The sequence below is a fragment of the Dendropsophus ebraccatus genome, chromosome 9, assembly GCF_027789765.1.
Source record: "Dendropsophus ebraccatus isolate aDenEbr1 chromosome 9, aDenEbr1.pat, whole genome shotgun sequence".
NCBI classification, from domain to species: Eukaryota; Metazoa; Chordata; class Amphibia; order Anura; family Hylidae; genus Dendropsophus; species Dendropsophus ebraccatus.
The window spans coordinates 45,320,288-45,346,424 of record NC_091462.1 but is presented as its reverse complement, the minus strand read 5'-3'; the positions used below and the strand labels follow the sequence as shown (position 1 = coordinate 45,346,424).

General features: G+C 44.0%; 1 protein-coding gene and 1 non-coding gene across 2 annotated transcripts in view; both read left to right on the top strand.

Annotated features, from left to right (window-relative positions):
* The window catches only part of LOC138800937 (putative methyltransferase DDB_G0268948), a 46,574-nt gene that overhangs the window by 2,388 nt on the left and 18,049 nt on the right, over nt 1-26,137 (top strand). Inside the window, exons 3-4 of the mRNA XM_069983194.1 lie at nt 1,025-1,188; nt 1,283-1,496. Of these exons, the coding sequence (XP_069839295.1) occupies nt 1,046-1,188; nt 1,283-1,496 (357 nt within the window). The 5' untranslated portion in view covers nt 1,025-1,045. The remainder of the gene's footprint in view (nt 1-1,024; nt 1,189-1,282; nt 1,497-26,137) is intronic.
* LOC138802241 (U2 spliceosomal RNA) lies at nt 9,080-9,263 on the top strand. Its single transcript, XR_011364717.1, has one exon. It is a non-coding gene; the product is annotated as a U2 spliceosomal RNA (small nuclear RNA).

Genomic DNA, 26,137 nt, shown 5'->3' with positions numbered 1-26,137 from the left:
GTGATAGATATAAGATATTTACTGGTACATTATTTAGAATTCCTCTTGACAATAACCATAGATGACAAGTTTTTTGGGCAAATCAACAAAAGCAAAATGAATACAAGAAGCAAAACACAAAAAATCATGAGCCGGAGTAAGTGTTTCTCTCCTAAGTTGGTATCTAATAATATAGTGTCTTCTGGGAAAACCTTCCTTTTGTGAATCATGACGGTTATAATTCTGTTGTAATTCTTATGAGAGTGTTACGACTGTGCCTGTTGGAACCTTGGTGCAGTCCTCACCTCATAAGGTATGACCGATACTGCACTTTTGACCATGAGTTAGTGCTTATTCTGTGTTTTATTTGCATTTGTCTGCGATCCAGTCTGAACACTGTCCTACACTACTTATTGATGTCTCTGCCAAACCAGTATTTTCCCTGCTGAATTCCTTCTGTGATTTACATCTAATTTCTCCATTGACCCTGTGTGTGTGTGTGTGTGTCACAATCACCCGGTTACAGAGAGTGGACAAGAAAAAAAAAACACTTGCCAAATGAATGTATGTTTCTACCATTTACAGCTGTTACTATAACAAACATTACAGCTGATCTCTGAGGCCGTATTGCTTTAAGGCCCTATTACACAAAGCGATTATCGGCCATATTTGGCCTGTTAACAATCTGCCGCATTTCCCTATGGGCTGCCCGGACAATCAATCACCTAGTCACCCGGGAAGCCCCCGCAACCCCCCCACCCCGGTCTCTTACCCACTCCTCCTTGCTCGCTGTTGACGCGTGTAATAGCGCCGGCAGCGGGCGGGGTTTTCTGCGGATACTATCCAGTTTCCTCCCACTCTCCAAACCATACTAATAAGTGAATTTAGTTGGGGTTAAGGACCAATTTGAGTGATGATAAGCAGTGTAAAGTGCTGCAGAATAGTTGCCACTATTTAAAAAGGAATTTTTCTTTTCAAAGAAATTACTGTATGCAGAAAGATTTCTTGCTGACTTTTACAGAACATGCTCTTCCCTTCCCTATAGACAGAAGGAAGACCTCTTGAAATGGCGGTGGATGTTGGCTGTGGGAATGGACGTTATACTTTGCCTCTAGCTCCTCACTTCAAGAAGGTCCTGGGAGTAGACATCAGTGAGTCCCAAATAAATTTGGCAAAACAACATACTATAGCAAACAATGTGTCGTACATGTGAGTAGTGCACTGGAATTATTAATACTGGGGATATAATGATAGGATTAGATTGCATTTATCACACTGGCAATCATCTCTCTTCTCTCTACAGGGTGGCACCAGCTGAAAAGTTGCCAGTAAATAATGCTTCTGTGGACCTGGTCACTGCTGTTCTTGCTCCTCATTGGTTCACAGCAGAAGAATTTGGCAGTGAAGTAATTCGAGTACTGAAAACGAGAGGATGTCTGGCTGCACATGGAATTTATCCATCCACTGAGATTGAATTCAAGGAATTGTCACATGACTTAACTGCAGTACTGTCAGAGGTAACATACTGAATTTAATAGCATATTGTATATTAGAATTCCAGTGTTATAAGTCACCCTTGGCCAATCACTGGCCAATGACTTTAGAACTTTCCCTTTGATGTTGTCACAGGTCCTTGTTCTAAGAGCAATTTAAAGAGACAATAGTTGTCTCATATCACAATACATCAATCAATACACCATTTTTTAACAATTTCTTTCAGCTGTAAACTGAAGCTTTTTCAGCCTTTTTTGCTTTTTTGTTTTATGTTTTTGGTCTGTTTTAACCTGGTTAAAAAAAAAACAAACAAAAAAAAAACAACAACGCCAACAGAACAAATGATTCTTAATATCCACCTTCCATCAGTACAGAATATGCAATCTTGAATGGCAGTTACAAACGCACAGGCAAGAGTTTATATAGGGTTTTGCTTTTAAAGACACACTCCTGATTTAGTCAACTAAAATTTCATTTTTATTAACTTCCCTGATGGTCTAAGGCAGTAAAAGGGTTAATGCAATGAAAGGGGTGAAAGCTTATTAAAATGGCAGGGCCACTTTCACAGTCTCTATGAAAGTATATAATACCCACACACACTCAGCTTTACTGCATACACAATACATGGGAAGATAACAGAATATGTGAGGTTTATTCTTCTGTGATTTAGCTTTTGTTTCATTCATTTATTGCTTGGACCTTTTCTGCATTATATTTGTGTAGCAAGTCTAGTTTGCATGCATGACAGCCCTTCTTGGTGTTTTTTGTTACAACAAAGATTATGGGGGTGCACCTACATCTATTGCAGCTCTTATCGTTTCTTTTTAAGTGGTTTTAATCATGTTGTGATGCTTTAGATTGTGTAACAATAAGGCCATGTTCACATGGTGTAAGACAACGGCTGTTGTCTTACATGTGTCACCCAGCTAATACTGCAGTATCGGCCAGATGAACACCTGTGGTGCTCGACCAGTCACCTACTAAGATGTTCTTGGTGATGCCACTCCTGTGGTGGTTGGTCAGTGGTGTAGTACAGCCTAGCCAGTGATGGAAATGTTGTGATGCCAGTGCTCGTTCAGCACACAGGTGTGGTGGTATACCTGCTTTGTTGTTAGGGCTGACTGTACTATTCCCCAATGGTCAGTGACCTGCCAGGCTGTGATGGGTCCCTTGGGCTCCTGTCACGGTAGTCCTGAGTGGAAATTGATCCACCCGGACTATCGGCACCGCCATCCACAGAAAGGGGGGAAATGACCCGAGGTGTATAGGTGCTGGTGCAATGATGAGTCCCAGTAGAATAAATATAATGGCTTTACTGAACAGGCTCTTAGAATACAATACACTTTGGTAGCAAAGGACATAACTAAATACAGGCTTGTTTTCACTGGATCTGTGCTGGGAGATACTTGCAAGTGCTGATACAAAAGAGGTAGATATAGCGGTACTGGTGTAGCTTAAAGTTGAAAAGTGAAGAGGACCTTGTCAGAGGAGTCCCAACTCAAGTTAGTTATGTGCTCTTCCGGAACTTTACAGAGAATACTTGTGAGATACTTGAGAGATTTGTATTTCGACTATGCTTTCGCTGACCACCTTCTGCCCTACAGTGTCTGGATACCTGTCCTTCTAGGGTGACCCAAGCCCCAGTCATGGTTACCTGGGTGTAGCTAAGTGTCCAAAATTATCCGATGTTAACGGGGCTGCGAGATAGAGTATGTAGAACTTCATTATGGTAACTTTGCTCTATCTGGTTCAGTTCCTTTTTGTAGCCTAGGATACTGCCCTGCACTTTTTAGAGATGTTCTCAGCGTGGGCTGGGTTATTCCCTGACTTATCCTCCTTGGGTTATCTAACACTGCATGGTTAGAGTAGTAGATAGTCTGAATAAGTGGAGTGTCTCTGATTCATACATACACGTGTGTCTTGACTCACTAACACAGCTGGACTGTCCCGGACAGGGGTCCTGGCAGAGCCAGGCCCTGGTTAACTTCAGCTGGGATGCCTACTCTGTGTGTGTCCTCCTCCCAGGGCCGCCATCAGGGCAGCATTGGCAGTAAAGCTGTCAGGGGCCTGGGCTCAAACTAGATCCAGGGGGGCCCGGCTGTCCAACCTCCCTTAGAGGCTCCTGACAGCTGTACCGCACAGGCAGGAAGGGGTAGAGACACAGGGCCCCCGTCCTCACAAACTTCTCTGGCTGCTTTCTGCTGTAATGTCACAACAGAAGAGAAGGAGGGGGAGGGTCCTGAGCCGGTGTGTGAGGAGGGCAGCACATTGGGCCCTGGAGCTTCCCTGCATAAAGTGTGTGTGTGTGTGTGTGTGTGTGCAGATTTCTTTTTGTGTATTGATTTGTGTCTGTGTGTGTGTGCTGATTTCTGTGGACATGGAGTCGGTAGGGGTAAGGAGTAGTGATGATCGAACACTAATATGTTCACGTTTGAGTCAAACCTCGAACAGTAGTGAAGTTTGGTTTGAAGTTCGACTCAAATCGAACCCTATTAAAGTCAATGGGAGATGTTCAGGTTAATTTTGACACCTATATGTAGTAGGAGAAAGTGTAATTATCATACAGAAGAGTAAGCTGGAAACATGGAATAACTTATAGCCTGAAATTTGGCTTTAAGAATTAAAGGGGGAAAAAAGGGGACAAAATACTACTAGAGATGAGCGAATAGTAAAATATTTCATAATTTGAAATTCGATTTGATTAGCTCACGATATTCGTATATTCAAACGAATATCGTATCCTATTATAGTCTATGCAAGAAAAATACTTGGAAACTCCTCTGTACGAAACGTTGATACATCTAACAGATGAAAAGATTGATTTAAAAAAAAATTATCCAGCAATGTAAACTGACCAAAATGGGCTTTTTAGCCGCTTATGAAAAATTGGTATCATTGGTGGCAGCAAGAAGAGCCCAGCGGGGAACACGGAGGTTGCAGTTAAACTAAATTAGGTAGCAGAACATGGCAGGAAAGATGGAGGCATTTAAAAAATAACCATTTGGAGACAAAGAGGATGAGGAGAAAGAGGTGTATGCAGTGCGCATCAAGCTCATACAGGTGTGTTTTTCAAAAATACATTCAGCTGTAACACTTGGAACCCTAGCTGTGGGCAGCAGTAGAATCCAATTTTTAGAAGCAGCAGGCATAGGAACTACAGAAGTGAGATGTAGTGTAGTGGAAATGTGTATTTCACATTTTCAAGAAGACATGCTACAGTTCACCAGTCAGTGACATCGGCAACCGGAGATCCACGCTTGATTCATTTTTATAAATGTCAAACGATCCACATTGTCAGTGGATAGATGGATACATTTGTCAGTTATCACCCCACCAGCTGTGCTGAATGTGCTTTCTGAGATAACATTGGCTGCTGGGCAAGATAACACTTCTATGGCGTGTCGAGCAAGCTGGTGAGGTGAGGTGGTAAAAATTGATTGCCAAGTGTCACGCAGTAGGGTTCTGCCACACTGCCTGCTGCTGCGGCGGCTACTTGTGATTCTACTGCTGCCGCGTTGCTGACGCTGTTCCACCATGACATTAGAATGTGAAGACCCAAAAGATGTCTCCAGTTGATCAATGAGTACTTTCTAAAATTGTGCATTGTATTATCAATTTCTGTGGGTGAAAGGAATTTGCTCACTTTGGTCTTGTAACGTGGATCAAAGAAGGTTGTCATCCAGTAATCAACCTAGAACCAGTGCCTAATGGAGACCTATACAACTGTGAAACAGTTGGGTCCTTCCTCTACAGTAATGGCCAAAAGTTTTGAGAATGATACAAATATGAATTTTTACAAAGTCTACTGCTTCAGTTTTTAAAATGGCAATTTGCATATACTCCAGAATGTTACAAAGAGTGATCAGCTTAACAGCAATTACTTGCAAAGTCAATATTTGCCTAGAAAATGAACTTTATCCCCCAAAACACATTTCAACATCATTGCAGCCCTGCCTTAAAAGGACCAGCTAACATTGTTTCAGTGATTGCTCCATTAACACAGGTCTGGAGATCAATCTTTCATGATTAAGAATGACACCACTGGACACTTTAAAAGGAGGCTGGTGCTTGGCATCATTTTTTCTCTTCTGTTAACCATGGCTATCTCTAAAGAAACACGTGCAGTCATTGCACTGCACAAAAATGGCCTAACAGGGAAGAGTATCACAGCTAGAAAGATTGCACCTCAGTCAACAATCTATCACATCATCAAGAACTTCAAGGAGAGAGGTTCCATTGTTGCCAAAAAGGCTCCAGGGCGCCCAAGAAAGACCAGCAAGCGCCAAAACCGTCTCTTAAAAAAGTGTTTCAGCTGCGGGATCGGGCTACCAGCAGTGCAGAGCTTGCTCAGGAATTGCAGCAGGCAGGTGTGAGTGCATCTGCATGCACTGTGAGGCGGAGACTCTTGGAGCAAGGCCTGGTCTCAAGGAGGGCAGCAAAGAAGCCACTTTTCTCCAGAAAAAACATCAGGGACAGACTGATATTCTGCAAAAGGTACAGGGAGTGGACTGCTGAGGACTGGGGTAAAGTCATTTTCTCTGATGAATCCCCTTTCCGATTGTTTGGGACATCTGGAAAACAGCTTATTCGGAGAAGACTAGGTGAGCGCTACCACCAGTCTTGTCTCATGCCAACTGTAAAGCATCCTTAAACCATTCATGTGTGGGGTTGCTTCTCAGCCAAGGGAATCGGCTCTCTCAGAGTCTTGCCTAAAAACACAGCCATGAATAAAAAATGGTACCAGAATGTCCTCCAAGAGCAACTTCTTCCAACCGTCCAAGAGCAGTTTGGCGATCAACAATGCCTTTTCCAGCATGATGGAGCACCTTGCCATAAAGCAAAGGTGATAACTAAATGGCTCAGGGAACAAAACATTAATCCAATTGAGAACTTGTGGTCAATCATCAAGAGACGGGTGGACAAACAAAAACCAACAAATTCTGACAAAATGCAAGGATTGATTGTGCAAGAATGGACCGCTATCAGTCAGGATTTGGTCCAGAAGTTGATTGAGAGCATGCCAGGGAGAATTGCAGAGGTCCTGAAGAAGAAGGGTCAACACTGCAAATATTGACTTGCTGCATTAACTCATTCTAACTGTCAATATAAGCTTTTGGTACTCATAATATGATTGCAATTATATTTCTGTATGTGATAAAAACATCTGACAAACACACATAAAAACCAGAGGGCAGCAGATCATGTGAAAATATAATATTTGTGTCATTTTCAAAACTTTTGGCCATGACTGTACATACTCCGTTGAGTAAGGTTCCGTGTCTGCCTCTTCCTTTTTCTCCTCCTCCTCCATCACTGCTGAGACCTGCTGCTGCAGAGTGCCTAACACTTGTTCCAGTAAAAATATCAGCAGAACAGTGATGCTGATAAGGGCATCATCTAGAATGACCACTTTGGTGGACTCTCCAAAACTGGCAAGGATGGTGCACAGATCTTTCACCTGTCTTTACACCCCGAGGTCCGCACCACTCCTAGTCAGGCCAGGCGAAATTTCATTGCATTATGCATAATGGCATTACACTGCTGAGACATGTGGAGCATGGAATTCCAGCCTGTTGTCACATCACAGATTCAACAGTCGACGGGGAGGCCCAAATCCCGTTGCAACAATGCCAGTCGTGCAAAAGCAGGGTGCGAATGTCGGAAGTGGGAGCTAAGACCTCAAGCCTTCTTCAGGAGACCATCAACACCAGGGTAGCACTTAAGAAATTTCTGCACAACCAGGTTCATGACGTGTGGCAGACATGGCACGTGCGTAAGTTTGCAGATATTAAGGGCAGCAAGGAGATTGCTCCCATTGTCGCACACCACCTTACCTGGTGTCAGGTTCTTAGTACCCAGCCAGTGGTCGGTCTAAGTGTGCAGAGCCCTCCACAGCTCTTGACCTGTGTGTTGACGGTCTCCAAGACAAATTAATTTAAGAACCGCCTGGTTTCTGTTAGCAGGTGATGCTACCTGTCGAGGTTGGGTATCCTGGCTGTGCACCATCCCAGCAGTTTTGGAGACTGTAGACGGAAACCCAGAGGCACCAGAGGCAGTGTCAGCCACCAAAGTCACCCAGTAAATATTCAGGGATATGTAACGACCTTGACTGTGCTTACTGGTCCATGTGTCTGTAGTGAGATGGACCTTGGTGGACACAGATGCAGCCAACGCGCTTGAGATTTTCTGCCACGTGCTGGGCCAGGGCAGGGACAGCTTTTCTTGCAAAGAAATGCCTGCTAGGCATCTGATACTGGAGACATGCCAGGGCCAGAACGTGGCGGAAGCCATCTGTGTCCACCAGGCAGAAAGTCAACATTTCCAAAGCTAACAGCCTGGCAATGCCAACATTAAGTTTTTTGGCTTTGGGATGGTTCGAGTGAAAGCGTTTCTTATGCTCCCACACCTGGTACACAGAAGGCTGGCTGCCAGACTGGCAGCTGTACGGCGTGCAGTTCACACTGGTGGTAGGAAAAGGTGTCAGCTGTGTTGGTGGCAGTGGGGAGCAGCCAACTGTATCTTTGAGTGGAGATGGTGCTTGGTCATGCTGCACCGACACATCGGCAGAAGAGGGACGCTTTGGTTTGGAAGTGGAGGAGGGGAGGCAGTAGATGTCACGGTAGTTGGAAGCCCAGGACCTGTGTGGCATTTTTTCTCAGAGCGACTATTCCACAGCAATTCATGCTTCCCCTGCATGTGCTTGTTCATGCTTATGGTACTTAAACACTTTTCATTTTTTTCATCAACCGACGCGTTGCCAGCAAATACGACATATTACCTCAGTCGTAGAATCAGAGGCTTGATCAAAAAAGGCCCAGGCTTCACAGGTTCAGGACCTAGTACCGGTCTCCCCGCTTCCACCACTGACCACGACTGGTACAGTAATATCTGCGGACTTGTGAGAACGCCCTCTCCCTTTCTTAGGTGGGACCCGCACTGTAACTACCTCATCCTCCACTGATGATGCCCTTGGCAGCTGTCGCTCCAAAGACCATGTTGGATCCGCAATGTAGTCCTCATCATCATCGTCATAACAGGTGACTTCCTCTATCTGACAGTCTACATCCTCAAACTGCGGGCTAGAAGCCACAGGCACTTTCAGGCATTGCTGATACAAAAAAAAAAAAAAAAAATCAACAGATCTTCCCACTCTCAATTAATTCATGTTCACAAATCAGATGTAGGATTAAAGGGAACCAATCAGCCTGTTTGGGCTGATATGGTTCCCTTGAGCATTGTATAAAGCACCTGGAGCGGCCCCGACACGTACCGGCCGTGGCCGCAGTAGGTGCTTTATAACGGAGAAAATGACTTTTATTCCCCGTCTCGTGACTAGATACAAGCGGGGAAGTCATGATGGGCGGCTCCCCGCTCGTATCTAGTCACTGCGCTCTGCCTATCAGCGCGCTCAGAGGGGATGATTTACAGGCAGAGAGGTCTGTTACTGGCCTCTCTGCCTGTCAATCATCCCGCCGAGCGCGCTAAGAGGCAGAGCACAGTGACTAGATACGAGCGGGGAGCCTCCCACCACGACTACTTCCCCGCTCGTATCTAGTCACAAGTCGGGGAATAAAAGTCATTTTCTCCGTTATAAAGCACCTGCTGCATCGCTTCTCGGCCTTTTGGCTAAGATCAAGTGTAGTATCTGTTCTTATCAGTTTAATATCTGATACGTCCCCTATCCATATATTAAATGGATTTTTAGAACAGGGAGATGGAAAAAGAGCTTGCTCAGTCCTCTCCAGGCATTGACCTGGTATTGCAGTGCCTCCAGGTTCAGTGCAAAAAATAAATAAATAAATAAATAAATAAATAAATAAAATAAATAACCCTTATGGACCAAGCCTGTTTGGGGCTTTAATGACCAGGCCAATTTTTAAAATCTGACCTGTCTCACTTTATGCGCTTATAGCTCAGTGATGCTTTAACGTATGCTAGCGATTCTGAGATTTTTTTTTGTAACATATAGTACTTTATGTTAGTGGAAAAATTTGGTCACTGTCTTGTGTGTTTTTTGTGAAAAACATCAAAATACAATGAAAAATTTGAACATTTTGCACTTTACGAACTTTGAAATTCTTTGCTTCTAAAAAAAAAAAAAAAAAAAAAAAAAAGGCACATGACAAAAATTAGTTAGTAAGTCACATAATCAATATGTCCTCTTTATTCTGGCTTAATTTCGTAAACATATTTCACTTTTTTAGGGTGTTACTGGGCTTAGAAATGTATCAGCAAATTATCAAATTTTCATGAAATTTCCAAAACTGATTTTTTTTAGGGACCAGTTCTTTTTTTAAGTTGATTTAGGAGGCTTGTATGCTGAAAACCCCCATATGAGACCCCATTTTGGAAACTAGACACCTTAAAGAATTAATCTAGGAGTATAATGAGCATTTTAACCCTACAGGGGCTGGAGGAAAGTATTCACAATTAGGCCGGAAAAAAATGGAAAATAGAAATTTTCCAGTAATATATTTGTTATGATTAAAGTATCTCATTTTCATAATAAACATGAGAGAAAATGCACCGAAAATTTTGTAACGCAGGTTCTCCTGAGTACAATGGTACCCCATATGTGGGCATAAACCACTGTATGGGCACACAGCGGGGCTCAGAAGGGAAGGAGCGCCTATTAGCATTTCCAGTTCAGATTTTGCTGAAGAAGTTTCTGAGAGCCAGGTGCGTTTGCAGTGCCCCTGTAGTGTCAGCAGAATAGAACCCCCCAAAAAGTCACCCCATTTTGGAAAGTACACCCCTCAAAGAATACATCTTGGGGTGTGGTGACCATTTTGACCCCACAGGTATTAGAGGAAAGTATTCAAAAGAAGACAGTAAAAATGAAAAAATAGAATTTTTTCAATAATATGTTTGTTTAGTTTGAAATGTCTCAATTTCACGAGGAACAGGGGAAAAACTCACCCGAATATATATAACACAGGTTCTCCTGAGTAGAACGGTACCCCATATGTGGGCATAAACCACTGTGTGGGCACACAGAGGGGCTCAGAAGGGAAGGAGTGCCAATTAGCATTTCCAGTTCAGATTTTGCTGAAGAAGTTTCTGAGCGCCAGGTGCGTTTGCAGTGCCCCTGTAGTGTCAGCAGAATAACCCCCCTCCAAAAACCACCCCATTTAGGAAAGTGCACCCCTCAAAGAATTCATCTTGGTGTGTGGTGACCATTTTGACCCCACAGGTATTAGAGGAAAGTATTCAAAAGAAAACAGTAAAAATGAAAAAATACAATTTTTCCAATAACATGTTTGTTTGGTTTGAAATTTCTCAATTTCACGAGGAACAGGGGACAAAACTCACCCCAATATATGTAACGCAGGTACTCCTGAGTAGAACGGTACCCCATATGTGGGCATAAACCACTGTGTGGGCACACAGCGGGGCTCAGAAGGGAAGGAGCGCCAATTAACATTTCCAGTTCAGATTTTGCTGAAGAAGTTTCTGAGCGCCAGGTGCGTTTGCAGTGCCCCTGTATTGTCAGCAGAATAATCCCCCTCCAAAAGTCACCCCATTTAGGAAAGTGCACCCCTCAAAGAATACATCTTGGGGTGTGGTGACCATTTTGACCCCACAGGTATTAGAGGAAAGTATTCAAAAGAAGACAGTAAAAATCAAAAATTCCAATTTTTCCAATAACATGTTTGTTTAGTTTGAAATTTCTCAATTTCACGAGAAACAGGGGACAAAACTCACCCCAATATATGTAACGCAGGTACTCCTGAGTAGAACGGTACCCCATATGTGGGAATAAACCACTGTGTGGGCACACAGCGGGCCTCAGAAGGAAGGGAGCACCAATTAGCATTTTCAGTGCATGATTTTTCTGAAGAAGTTTCTGAGAGCCAGGTGCGTTTGCAGTGCCCCTGTAATGTCTACAGAATAGAACCCCCCCCCCCCCCCAAAAAAAAAGTCACCCCATTTTGGAAAGTACACCCCTCAAGGAATTCATCTTGGGGTGTGGTGAGCATTTTGACCCCACAGGTATTGGAGGAAAGTATTCAAAACTAGACCGTAAAAATGAAAAAAATATAATTTTTCCAATAACATGTTTGTTTGGTTTGAAATGTCTCAATTTTACTAGAAACAGGGGAGAAAAAGCACCCCAAAATTTGTAACGGAGGTTCTCCTGAGTACAATGGTACCCCATATGTGGGCATAAACCACTGTATGGGCACACAGCAGGGCTCAGAAGAGAAGGAGTGTCATTTTAGTTACAGGCAATATGTGGGTTTTTACTGGTTATCTGGGGTGGTAATGGACAATCTTGAGGTGTTTACTGGCTATCTGAGGTGGCAACAGGCAATCTGGTGGGGTTATGGGCAATCTGGGGTGGTTACGAGCAGTCTGTGCCAATCTGGGGTGGTTACGGTCAATCTGGGGTGGTTACGGGCAATCTGGGGATGTTTACTGACTGTATGGGGTGGTTATGGGGTGTTTACTGGCTATATTGGGTGGTTATGGGCAATCTTGGGGTGTTTACTGGCTATCTAGGGGTGGTTACTGGCTATCTGGGGTGGTGATGGGCAATCTGGGGGTGTTCACTAGCTATCTGAGGTGGTGACGGGCAATCTGGGGGTGTTCACTGACTATCTGGGGTTGCAACGGGCAATCTGGGGTGGTGACGGGAAATCTGGGGTGGTGACGGGCAATCTGGGCTGGTTGCGAGCAATCTGGGGTGGTTACAGGCAATTTGGGGTAGTTACAGGCAGTCTGTGGCAATCTGGGGTGGTTACGGGCAATCTGTGGTGTTACAGGCTGTCTGGAATGGTTATGGGCTATCTGGGGGGGATACGGGCAATCTGGGGAGATTACGGGCAATCTGGTGAGATTACGGGCAATCTGGGGTAGTGTCTGGTAATCTGGGGTAGTGTCTGGCAATCTGGGGTAGTGTCTGGCAATCTGGGGTAGTGTCTGGCAATCTGGGGTAGTGTCTGGCAATCTGGGGTAGTGTCTGGCAATCTGGGGTAGTGTCTGGCAATCTGGGGTAGTGTCTGGCAATCTGGGGTGGTTATGGTCTGTCTGGGATGGTTATGGTCTGTCTGGGATGGTTATGGGCAATCTGGGGTGGATACGGGCAATCTGGGGAGATTACGGACAATCTGGGGAGATTACAGGCAATCTGAGGTGGATACGGGCAATCTGGGGTGGTTAAGGGCAATCTGGGGTCGTGACGGGCAATCTGGGGTCGTGACGGGCAATCTGGGGTGGTTACAGGTAATCTGGGGTGGTTACAAGTAATCTAGGGTGGTTACGGGTAATCCAGGGCACTTGACTTTGGTGACAGGCGTAAAAAAGTGCCGGCACCATTTGGAACAAGCGATCAGTGGTATATAGTATATACCGCTGATCACTTGTACTGGGAGCACACCGAGTGGTCACCGATCATTGCCCCATGCTCTCCGCCACCTCCGGTGGTGGAGAGAATGAAGCTTAGATCATTTTTAGGAATCCATCACTGAGTCCGTTCACAGAGATGGCGGTGGCCATCTTGGATCAGATGGCCACCCTGGGAGGGGAGGGTCAGTGACCAGGTCACTAGGGTTAATTCTGGGGACAGGGGGGGACATGTTCTCATCTCCTCTCACTGTGGATTCACGGTGAGAAGAGATGAAAGCTTTCAGCTGCGCTGGCAATGTCTGTTACCGGTGGCCGCCGTTATACTGGTAATAACGGCGATCGCCGGTGAGGGGACTTTCCGGGACTGACCCCACACTCTGCCCCAATCCCTCAGCTACCTCTGGTAGCTGAGAGGAGGGGGCTGCGGGCATTACCGGCGCCGCTGCACTATTCTGCACCATCGCCATAAAGAGCTGATGGCAGCAGAATAGAGAATCAGTGATTGCCGTAAAAATCCGTGGCGGTCACTAATAACATAATACATGTATTCTCTGGGTCATAACGGTTACGGCGATACCACATTTGTGTAGGTTTTTTTTAACTATTATCACTTTGGCGCAATAGAAACTATCTTCCTAGCAAAAACCCACAAAAACTGTTGCCGCATTGCAAGATCCATAGCGTTCTCATCTTTTGCGCGACAGAGCTGGTTTTGGTCTTATTTTTTGCGGGAAGACCTTTAGTTTCTATTGATACCAAGTTTTATATGTATATGACTTTTTGATCTCTTTTATGACGTATTTTCTAAAGTGGATTGATAAAATACAGCTATTCTGGTACAGTTTTTTTATTTTTTTTTTTACAGCGTGTGTCGTGCGATATAATTATTGATATAGTTTTATAGATTGGGTCCTTATGGACGTGGCAATACCAAATATGTATAGGATTTGTGTTTTTGATCACTTTTATGTCACGTTTTATTGGGTATAGGGAATGTAATGCATCTTTATTATTGGGGGGGGGGCTGGGGGGGACTGTGTTTAGTGCACACTTTTTTTTCACTTTTTTTTACTTTTACACTAGTGTACATTACTGTACACTAGTGTTAAATTCTTTGATCACTGATACAATACATTGCAGTACCTGATGTACTGCAATGTATTGTATCATACTTCATGCTGACAGGCAATAGCCACAGCCACCCCTGTCAGCATCAGGCATCTCCATGGTGACCCCGGGGACCTTCATTAGGACCCCGGGATCACCATAGAGACATCGGGACCCCAGACTGCGCCGCGGGACATTGCGATCACGTAAGTGGACCTGCGGCGCCGTCCGGGATCCACCGGGACCCATTAGATGCCACTGTCATGGTTTGACAGCGGCATTTAACGGGTTAAACTGCCTGGAGCGGAAAATACTCCGCTCCGGGCAGTTACAGGAGGGTGTGAGCGGTCACACTGACCGCTGATCACCCGTCCTGCAGCCGCCGCCGGGCGATAATTTATTCCGATGCGCCCGCCGTTAAAAGGCGTACGCATCGAAATAAAGCCCATTAGTGGCCGCCGTGAATATGCAGTGAATACGCATATTCACGGCGGTCACTAAGGGGTTAAAGCACCTGCTGCGGCCGCGGCCGGTACGTGCCAGGTGCTTTATACAATGCTCAAGGGAACCATATCAGCCCAAACGGGCTGATTGGTTCCCTTTAATTCCTGGGTATAACATATAACAAAAAATACAGAATACTTGACAACGGACAGAGAACATATGTCAGCTGATCCACATACACAAATCAGATGTACAATTAATTACTGGGTATAACAAATGTGAAGTATTCCGTAACTTTTTATGACGGACAAAGAACTTATGTCAGCTGATAAGGAGTACCGCTGTAATCACTGAACAAATCCACATACACAAATCAGGTGTATGTTTAATTACTGTATAACAGATGAAGTATTTTGTATTTTTGGTGACGGACAGAGGAAGTTTCTGAGCTAATAGCAAAACAGCAGTAATCACTAAACAAATGCTCGTACACAAATCAGATGTACATTTAATTACTGTATAACAGATGTGAGCAGACCAAAATACACTTTTAGGCACTATGTATAAATTGGAAAATACAATATGCAGCCTGCAATACCAAAGCTAATTATTGCTGTGACTGCAATGCTGTCTATGGACAGGAAAATGCTTGTTGCGAAAATGCTAGTTTAACCTTGCTAAACACCCCACTAATCTCACTTCCTATCTAACTAATCTCACTACCTATCTGACTAATTGAAATGGCAGCATGCAATGAAACAATGAGACACTGAGAGAGCACTTTATCCAGCAGAGTGAGTGAGCAGAAAATGGCATCCGGAACGCAGCACAGTGACTTTTATATTAGATGGTCATGTGATTTTTGCAGCCAATGAGACCCCTACACCTCAGCAATGATGTTTCTGACACTTCTATGTGCTCTGCACTGATTGGCTGGCAAAAAGGCGCTCGAACGCTATCTCGAACTCGAACGCTAACTTTAACAAACAGTAAAATGTTCGGTTCGAGTAAATCGAGATGTTGACTCGAACCTAACTTTTCTCGCACAGTTCGATCAACACTAGTGAGGAGACTATAGGGTGACCCCTTCCCCCTCCTCTTTCCCTCCTGAGTTCTTACTAGAGCACAGGGGAAAACAGGAGCTGCGGCTGGCCAAGGCGCACGTCAAGCCTATCAGGAGCGCGTTGTGCAGTGTCGGCGCCCGGTGATGTCATGCTACTTTGCCGATGCCGCACAGTAGAGGGAAGGGAACTAAACCCTGTGTGAGGAGGGCGTCCAGGGGTGCTCCGGCAGACAAACAGCACACTTCGTTAAATGTGCTGTTTTTCTGCTGGAGCCCGCCAGCTGGCTGGCATGATGCACCCTCTGCAACCCCCAAAGGCTGGCTCTGAGTCAAAGATACGTTCCATATTTTTTTGTTAATGGGGAAGGGGGAGCCCCGAAATTCCTAATGGCCGCCCTGCCTCCTCCTACAAGAATCAAAGGGAAACTGCACCTACACTTCCTCCCACCAAGTAACTACTTCCTACAAGGGTGTGTAAAAGCCCCTGAGAGTGGTGGAGAAGAAGGTGTGAAAAGAGATAGAAGCATAGGGATAGGCAGAAGAGAAAGAGGTATCTCCATTGGAAAATAAATGAATCAATACAGGAAGAGCAGTAACCCTTTGATCACTACAGCTGTGCAACATACAAGAGTCTACATACAAAACACTGACATCTGGTGGTGAAACCAATAAATACCTTCATCACCACCCTACTTTTAAGTGAAGGGCTTTTGCGACAGGTGTAGTACAAGAAACACCCGTGGTGGGACACCACATGTCACTTTATTGTAATTGGAATGTGGGCACATTCGGGCATGTCTGCGCTCCAATTTGTCATAGCCCACAATGTAAAATACGTCAGGGAGCCGTACTTTACACTGTAAGTACAGATTATCTTGTGCGGCTTCTATTCACTGAATAGCGGCCGCACAAAAGAGACCTGTCAGTTATTTTGTTCGGCCACAGAGAACCACTGCCGTAGTGTATACGGTGTGTTTACAGCCGTGATTCCATACACTGTAATGTAATTGATCTATGTCATTAACCCCTAGACGACCCTGGACGTAGGGTTACGTCATGGAAGTCTGTCCCCAGACGACCCATGACGTAACTGTACGTCCTGGGTGTTTCTCCCTCCATGAAGCGCGCTCCGGAGCGGAGCGCGCTTCATAGCAGGTGGGGGCCGGCTGCAGTGAGCAGCCGGGACCTCACCGGTAATGACATGCTGCAGCGATCGTACTGCCGCGTGTCATTAACCCCTTAAACGCCGAGATCGCGGCGCGACCGCAGCGTTTAAGTGTAAGTGACAGGGGGAGTCCCCTGTCACTTACCGATCGGGACCCCCGCAGTGTGACTGCGGTGCTCCCGATCGGTAAAACGGACTGCCGGAGGTCTCTCACCTGCCTCCGTGCGGTCCGATCGGCGATCTGCTACACTGAGCCTGCACAGGCAGGCTCAATGAGCAGATCGCCGATAACACTGATCAATGCTATGCCTATGGCATAGCAATGATCAGTGTACAAATCAAAGTAATGTATGTAAAAGTCCCCCAAAGGGACTTCAAATGTGTAAAAAAAAAAAAAAGTTCAAAACACTATTACACTACCCCAAAGCCCCTCCCCCAATAAAAGTTGAAATAACCCCCCTATCCTATTATATAAATAAAACATATAAAAATAAATAAATAGATAAACATATAATATACCGTAGCATGCGTAATTGTCCGATCTATTAAAATATAACAAGCGTTACATTATGTTACATTATGTTACATTATATATTTAAATCAATAAAAAGTGATCAAAAACGTCCGATCTTCACAAATATGGTATTAGTAAAAACTAGAGATCATGGCTGAAAAAATTACACCCCACACAGCCCCATAGGTGAAAAAAATAAAACCGTTATAAGCGTCACAATAGGCCCATTTTATTAATATTTAATTGCCAAAAAAAAGCATTTCATAAAAAAAATATATATATAACATAAGAGAATCTGTGCAACTTGCATATGGTTGTGTTCGGGCTGACCTATAGAATAATAGTATCATGTCGCTGTTACCATATAGTGCATTACGTAGACACAGGAACCCCCCAAACGTTACCATATTGCATTCTTTTTTACGATTTCACCTATTTATATCTTCATAAATAATAATTTTGGAATTCCATCATACATGTTATGGTAAAATGAATGACGCCATTACACAGTACAACTATTCCTGTAAAAAACAAGCACTTACATGGGTTGTAGATAGAAAACTGAGAGTGCTAGAGCTCTTATAAGGGGAGGAGGGAAAAACGAAAACACTATGATCAAAATTTGCGCAGTCCACTGGGTCATTTTGGGCCTGGTCCTCAAAGGGTTAAACAACGGCCGTTGTTGCAACCTGCAACAACGGACGTTGTTCAATGCCAAAATACAGTGTGTGAACATGGCCTAAAGATGTAATTTATTTTTTGTATTTTATTAATTTATTTCTTGCATTATATTATGTGACATAGTCACTTTTTTTCCTAAGCACTTCTACCAGTCATGTAACTAATCACATAACTGTGACATAATCAAAAGTCCTTCTGCCTTAGCCCAGGGTTGCTAGGTGGTATCAGCTGGTGGGCTACTGGTGTTTTACTTGGGCAGTTGTCATGGTGGCCAGGAGTGGTGATACCCACCCCCAGACACACTGGGCTTTGTAAGGGTAGCACAAGTCTGGATTCAGGTGCAGGTGCGCCAGAGAGAAATGAGCCCAAACTCCAGCACTTAAACAGGAGATAACCTTTACTTAATGTCTTCACTGCAATACAGTTAATACTTTTAGTAGGTGCAAGTACAGGTATTGGTAGTGCTTGAGGTAGTAAGTGGTAGTAGGAAGTAGAAGTGTTGCTTAACTTGGATAACTTGGGGACCTTACCTAATTAGTAAAGTACTCTGCCGAGATAGTGTGTAGGCTAAACTAAAGTAGAAAGAGGAAAACTTTGTCCTCACGTTTAGGAAAGATAGAGAAGAAGACGTTCTTATGCCAAACAAGTCCAGCAAGTGTCAGATTTGGTAGCACAAGTCCCAGGTTTGCACGACTGGGCGAAGCTAATTCTTCAAGGTTCCAGAGAAGGCCGAGCTAGAATCAATGGAGTACTTGCTCCCCTGCTGACTAATCCTGTTCTGGTTAGTCTTAACTTTTTAGAGGCATCCCTGGCGTATGCAAGGTTGAACCCAGGTGACAGTTGAAAAATCTGTAAACTAAGGCTGTTGACAAGAGCTCTTGCCCTGGGCCAGGCCGGCTATAAGCTGCAGCAGGAACTTTTTCTGTTTGTGTCTTGCTATTTACACCAACCACCAGGGGCGTAGCTATTGTCTCCTGGGCCCGGTGCAAGAAGTCAACTTGGGCCCCCTCTTCCTTGACGTGAATTGGTGCCAACAGCTGCACCAGGATCCAATGGTGTCAACTTATGTAAATGTCCAAAAATGCTGCAAAACTCCAGAATTCAAACAAATTTTCCCATAAAGTGAACAGCTATAAAATGGTGCAGCATTTTTGTTTATATATCTTCCTTTCTATGGTCCCTTGTCTCACCTCACATGTAATGTTTTCTTTATACTACTAATGTTTCCCACCCCCTACCCTTTCACTATTCTTTTCTCCTGTGTTTTTTTTTTTTTTTTACCTTGGGGCGTCCCTACAAAATAATGTTCAACAAAATAAAAAAAAAGTCATACAGTGACTCACAGGTGATGTCATCTTTGATCCGAGATGTCATTCCCCTTTTCCTCTCCATCAGGCCCAGTCATTCATGATGATTTCTTTCCAGCCACAATTCATCTCTTCAGAACCTGCCAGACAAACATCTTAGGCTTTGCACTTTTCTAGCAACTTCTGTCCCTTTCCCCACTAATAAGGTCACAAATAGTAGTAATTCTGCTTTTTGGTGTCATGTGCTGTAAAGTGAGTAGGTATGTGGGTTGCCCCCTGTATGTAGGATCCACTGCTGTGTCCCCTATAGCAATAATGTCCCCTGTGCTGTGCCTCCATATAGTAATAATGCCCCGTGTGCTGTTCCCCCATAGAAATAATGCCCCCTGTGCTGTGCCCCATAGTAATGTCTCCTCCTGCTGTGTCCCCATAGTAATAATGTCCCCTTGGCTGTGCCCCCATAGTGATAATGTGCCCTGCTTTGCCCCCATAGTAATAGTGCCCCCTGTACTGTACCCACATAGTAATAATGCCCCCTGTACTGTGTCCCCAAAAGTAATAATGCCCCTGCTGTGCCCCATAGTAATATTGCCCCCTGTGTACGCATAGTAATGTTGCCCCATGTGCTATGTCCCCATAGTAATAATGCCCCCTGATGTGCCCCATAGTAATAAGGCCAACTGCACTGTTTCCCCATAGTAATATTGCCCCCTGTGCTATGTCCCCATAGTAATAATGACCCCTGTGCTGTGCCCCCATAGTAGTAATGTCCACAGCTGTTCCTCAATAGTAATAATACCCCCTTACTGTGCTTCTGTACTAATAATACCCCCTGTGCGGTGCCCCATGATAATAATGTCCCATGTGCTGTGCCCCTATAGTAATAATGCCCCTGTATCTTCATAGTAATAGTTCCCACTCTGCTGCACCTCCATAGTAATAATGTTCCCTGTGTCCCCATAGTAATAATTCCCCTATTCTGTGTCCCCATAGTAATAATGCCCCTGTGTTGTGCCCCCATGGTAATAATGTTCCCTGTGCATTGTCTCCATAGTAATAATGCCCCATGTCCCTATAGTAATAATGCCTCCATGCTGTGTCCTCAAAGTAATAATGTTTTTTGTGCTGTGCACCCATAGTAATAGTGTCCACTGTTATGCCTACATAGTAATAATGACCCCTTTGCTGTGCCCTTATAGTAATGATGACACCATGTCTCCATAGTAATAATGCCCCCATGCTGTGCCTCTCTATTAATAATGCCCCCTGTGTTGTGCCCACATAGTAATAATTGCCCCCTGCTGTGTCTCCTTAGTAATAATGTCCCCTTTGATGTGCCCTCAATAGTAATAATGGCTCCTTGTGCTGTGTTTCCTTCTTAAAAATGTCCCTTGTGCTGTGCCCCATAGTAATAATGTTCCCTGAGTCCCCATAGTATTAATGCCTCCTGTGCTGTACCCCCATAGTAATAATACCCGCTGTGCTATGCCCTCCATAGTAATAATGCCCCCTGTGCTGTGCCCCCATATAGTAATAATGGCCACTGTGCCATGTCCATAGAGTAATAATGTCTCCATGTTGTGTCTCCATAGTCATAATGTCTCCTGTGCTGTGTCCCCATAGTAATGATGTCCCTTTTGCTGTGCCCTCGACAATAATAATGGCCTCCTTTGCAGTGCCCCCATAGTAATAATGGTCCCTGTGATATGTCCCTTTAGTAATAAAGCCCCCTGCATTGCCCCAACAAACAAACCTAATTCTGGCATCCAGTCTGAGTGCAGGGACAGCTCCTCCACAGGGCCGTATTTACCATTAGGCACCCGTGGTCCGGTGCCTAGGGCAGCACATTGCAGGGGGGCAGCACCAGGGAGCAGGGGGAAAGAAAAAACAATTTTTTTGTTTTTATATTTTTTGTTTCCTTCCTCCCGTTCAGACTTGCCAGTAAATCTGGTGTCTTTTCCAAGGGGATGGGGGCTATGGTGGTACTGGTCAGGTCTGGTATCGCCAACCTGGCATCTATCATCCTAGACTGCAAAACTTAACAAGAGTTACCTTTGAACAGGTCGAATACAGAACTTAGTGGCATACCTGTACTGGGGCACAACACTTTAGCTCTTGTTCTTGGTGAGTTTCCTATAGGGGCCAGTAGTGTAGCAATAGGAGTCCAGCAATCGTCATGGTTAAGGGGCCCACATGTTAGAGGGCCTGCTGGGCCCCTTAACCACTTGTCGCTGTAATAATGGCAGCCAGTTCAGGATAACTGTACTGAGGAGGCCATGATAGGAGTTTTAGTAAATAATAATATTTAGTCATAAGCGAGTAGTAAAATGCTCGAAGGCTCATAATTCAATTAGAATACTCCGTAATTCTTGAAAATTCGGTCAAATATTGAATCCCATTAAAGTTAATGGGAGTTGCATGCTCGTTTCTTGGACACCTAAATTCGACCACTTTGAGGTCATCAAGTTTATAATGACACCTCAGAAAATGATGCAAACACCTCTGGAATGTAACTGGGACATCAGAGGAAGCACGCCCGGGTGCATCCAACAAGCACAAATTTTTAAGAGCTGTCAAATAAAACAAAAGTTATGCAAGTTGCATATCATTGTAATTGTACATGAGGAACATAGCTAACATGTTAGTTTTACCAAAGGGTGAATGGTGTAAACACAAAACCACCCCAAATAAAAAAAAATACTTTTTTTTTTCAATTTCACTGCACAAATACTTTTTTCCAGTTTTGCAGCATATTTTATGGAAAAATGAAGTCTGTTGTTGCAAAGTACAAATAGTGGAACTTCAGCAAGTGAAAGAAAAAAAGTGGTGGATTCCTATTGGTGCCAAACCCTCATTTAAAAACCAGCCAATGTAGATCTTTCCCCTCAGCCAATGTGTGGTGTGTGGCTCACCCCTTAGAGCACTGATAGCTAACCTTGACACTCCAGCTGTTGGAAAACTTCAACTCCCATCATGCTTGGGCAGCCAAAAACATATCTTTGGTTGTTCAGGCATGATGGGAATTGTAGTTTTGCAACAGCTGGAGTGTCAAGGTTAGCCATCACTGCCTTAGAGTGACGTAGCTATAATTGTAGTAGCCTGGGTTCATACCCCCTATACTTAACTTATACTATAAAAACTTTTACAATGAGCGAGCATAGGGACAGGAATTCCTTTCAATCATAATCAAACCAATAACATTTGTAGCCTAATGTGTCACAGCCCCTCAATGACTGTATCAACAGAAAACAGATAGATCTCACTATTATCATCCTAGTGTAACGAGTTGGCCAGTGGGACGATAAATGAATGGATGGAGTTTGTAGCTGAAAACTATTATATTGGAAGTGTTTTTGTAACAGGGCCACTTCCCCAACTTAACCCACTTTAATGTTGTGGAACCTTAATATTATTAGTCATTATTGTTTGTTATTTGGGGTAATAATAGTATTACCCTGCTCAGAATATCAGCTCGGTAATTTCATTGAGCCCTCAGGGGTTATGTTAAAGTGGGTTATGTATTTATTTTAATTATAGTTTGTACACAAAAATATATGGAAGCAGATATTAATGGTTACCCCTATGGAATTGAACTCACATCCAGGGAGCTTACAAACACTAAAGTCAGAATATTTACCATTTACTCTGTTACTGCAGTTTGGTTCAAGCTGGGGAATTTGGCAGTGATCTTCCTGCATCATGGTGGATGCGGCAGGGTTGCATTTGTTTTGGTAATCGAGATGCCGAATGTCTTTCAACTTGAGCGGCAGTCTTTTTTGTATGTAGATGTGGATTTCATGTATATTATGTTTTTAAACATGTGTATCTAAGGTATCTCCCACCTGACAGGATAAGGTGATTCTGATGATGTCATCATGACACCCATGGCCAGCCTTCCTGTTCCAGGTCATTCATTGTCTTTTTGATATAAATATGTGCAGATAAGTAGCCATATCTTGCCTGATGAAGAGGGGATTCTCACCCTTGAAATGTGTAGCATACCAATAAAAGTGGGATTTGACTCCAGAAGCCGTGAGCCATCTCTCTGGGACGTTGAAGACACCTGGCTGGTTTTTAAATGAGGGTTTGGCGCCAATAGGAATCCACCACTTTTTTCCTTTCACTTGCTGAAGTTCTACATTGCACCGATTACCCATCTGGGGATTGAAAGGTTGGCCGGCAGCGGCCCTGCTATATATAAGTATATGCGCACATGAGAGATATAGAAGTAGTAGGCTCTCTAGCGTAACTCCCCTTAAATTATCCAAGTTAATATGTATAGTCTTAGATATATATATCGTTTCTGATTATATCATAAAGGATTGATTATAATAAGTCAGAATTGTGTACAATTCTGACTTATAATCAATCATTTATGATATAATCAGAAATGATATATATCTAAGACTATACATATTAACTTGGATAATTTAAGGGGAGTTACGCTAGAGAGCCTACTACTTCTATTACTCATATTTGCTGGTTCTTGGTGCCAACCAAGTAGTGCACTCGCTGTACACCCCTCTTCCTAACAGTACTGTTAGGTTGAGTTCTTACACTAGAATATTGCACATTAGAGATATGCCTAACAGGGAGCGTGCATGAGCAAAGTTTTCATCTATAAGTTATTGTTTTATTGACCTTCACATGCCGCGCCATTGTATCCTTCTTTTCTATTCACATAAAGTACAAATAGTGGCCTATGTGGGTCTTTAGGTTAAAAAAAATACAAGCGCTATTGTAAGGAATTTGCAGTAACCTGGTGTGAACTGGGCCTGTTTAAAATTTTGTGTGCCACACCTGCTTGATTCTCAGCTTCCTGCCATTGCAGGAGTTAAGCTAATCACTGCTGGACTTGATTTATGCAGCTGAGTGGGTCTTTAGACTGACTGGTTTCTCTGCCTATCTGGAACCTGGAAGATTAGAGCGCCGGTCCATTGGGGATCCAGACCGGGCTCTTGGTCAGCATAAAAGAAAGCTGAGGCAGTCTCCCAGCGCTGGTTATTAGGTTTCATACCCTGGTCCTAGCTTCCCCTGCCTATTCCTGCGATCCCTGTCCTAACTCCCTCTGCTTGCTCGACTTCATTACCTGACCTCTGGCTTGACTTTTAACTATCTGATTGTTAGTTGATTCTGTATTATGCTGCCCATTTGGTTCTGACCTTGCTTGTTTGACCATCCTATATTTTGTTTGTTTGTTTGTCTGTCTTGTTGTGTCTGTCTGTGTGCACATTTCTAGTACAGGGAATGTCTTTGTGGTTTTCCATGGCTGCCTAGGGCCGTTAGAGGCATGTAGGTAGGGACAGTTGGAGAGTTCAGCAGCAGATCGAAACAAAAAATAGATAGCACACCACACACGGCTTCGAAACGCAGTTTGAACGGAGTCTGTGCGCGAAGAAGAAGAAGAAGAAGAAGTGTGCGCAAAGAAGAAGAAGAAGAAGTGTGCGCGAAGAAGAAGAAGAAGAAGAAGTGTGCGCGAAGAAGAAGAAGAAGAAGAAGAAGAAGTGTGCGCGAAGAAGAAGAAGTGTGCGCGAAGAAGAAGAAGAAGAAGTGTGCGCGAAGAAGTGTGCGCGAAGAAGAAGAAGAAGTGTGCGCGAAGAAGAGTGCGCGAAGGAGAAGAAGAAGAAGAAGAAGAAGTGTGCGCGAAGAAGAAGAAGAAGTGTGCGCGAAGAAGAAAAAGAAGAAGTGTGCGCGAAGAAGAAGAAGAAGAAGAAGAAGAAGTGTGCAAGAAGAAGAAGAAGAAGAAGTGTGCGCGAAGAAAAAGAAGAAGAAGAAGAAGAAGAGTGCGCGAAGAAGAAGAAGAAGAAGAAGAGTGCGCGAAGAAGAAGAAGAAGAAGTGTGCAAGAAGAAGAAGAAGAAGTGTGCGCGAAGAAAAAGAAGAAGAAGAAGAGTGCGCGAAGAGTGCGCGAAGAAGAAGAAGAAGAAGAAGAAGAAGAAGTGTGCGCGAAGAAGAAGAAGAAGAAGAAGAAGTGTGCGCGAAGAAGAAGAAGAAGAAGAAGAAGAAGAAGAAGAAGAAGAAGAAGTGTGCGCGAAGAAGAAGAAGTGTGCGCGAAGAAGAAGAAGAAGAAGTGTGCGCGAAGAAGTGTGCGCGAAGAAGAAGAAGAAGTGTGCGCGAAGAAGAGTGCGCGAAGGAGAAGAAGAAGAAGAAGAAGAAGAAGTGTGCGCGAAGAAGAAGAAGAAGTGTGCGCGAAGAAGAAAAAGAAGAAGTGTGCGCGAAGAAGAAGAAGAAGTGTGCAAGAAGAAGAAGAAGAAGAAGTGTGCGCGAAGAAAAAGAAGAAGAAGAAGAGTGCGCGAAGAAGAAGAAGAAGAAGAGTGCGCGAAGAAGAAGAAGAAGAAGAAGAGTGCGCGAAGAAGAAGAAGAAGAAGAAGAAGAAGAAGTGTGCGCGAAGAAGAAGAAGAAGTGTGCAAGAAGAAGAAGAAGAAGAAGTGTGCGCGAAGAAGAAGAAGAAGAAGTGTGCGCGAAGAAGAAGAAGAAGAAGAAGAAGAAGAAGTGTGCGCGAAGAAGAAGAAGAAGAAGAAGAAGAAGAAGAAGAAGAAGAAGAAGTGTGCGCGAAGAAGAAGAAGAAGAAAAAGAAGAAGTGTGCGCGAAGAAGAAGAAGAAGAAAAAGAAGAAGTGTGCGCGAAGAAGAAGAAGAAGTGTGCGCGAAGAAGAAGAAGTGTGCGTGAAGAAGTGTGCGAGAAGAAGAAGAAGAAGAAGAATGCGCGAAGAAGAAGTGTGCACGAAGAAGAAGAAGAAGAAGTGTGCGCGAAGAAGTGTGCGAGAAGAAGAAGAAGAAGAAGAAGTGTGCGCGAAGAAGAAGAAGAAGAAGAAGAAGTGTGCGAGAAGAAGTGTGCGAGAAGAAGAAGAAGAAGTGTGCGCGAAGAAGTGTGCGAGAAGAAGAAGAAGTGTGCGCGAAGAAGAAGAAGAAGAAGTGTGCAAGAAGAAGAAGAAGTGTGCGCGAAGAAGAAGAAGAAGAAGTGTGCGCGAAGAAGAAGAAGAAGAAGAAGTGTGCGCGAAGAAGAAGAAGAAGAAGAAGTGTGCGCGAAGAAGAAGA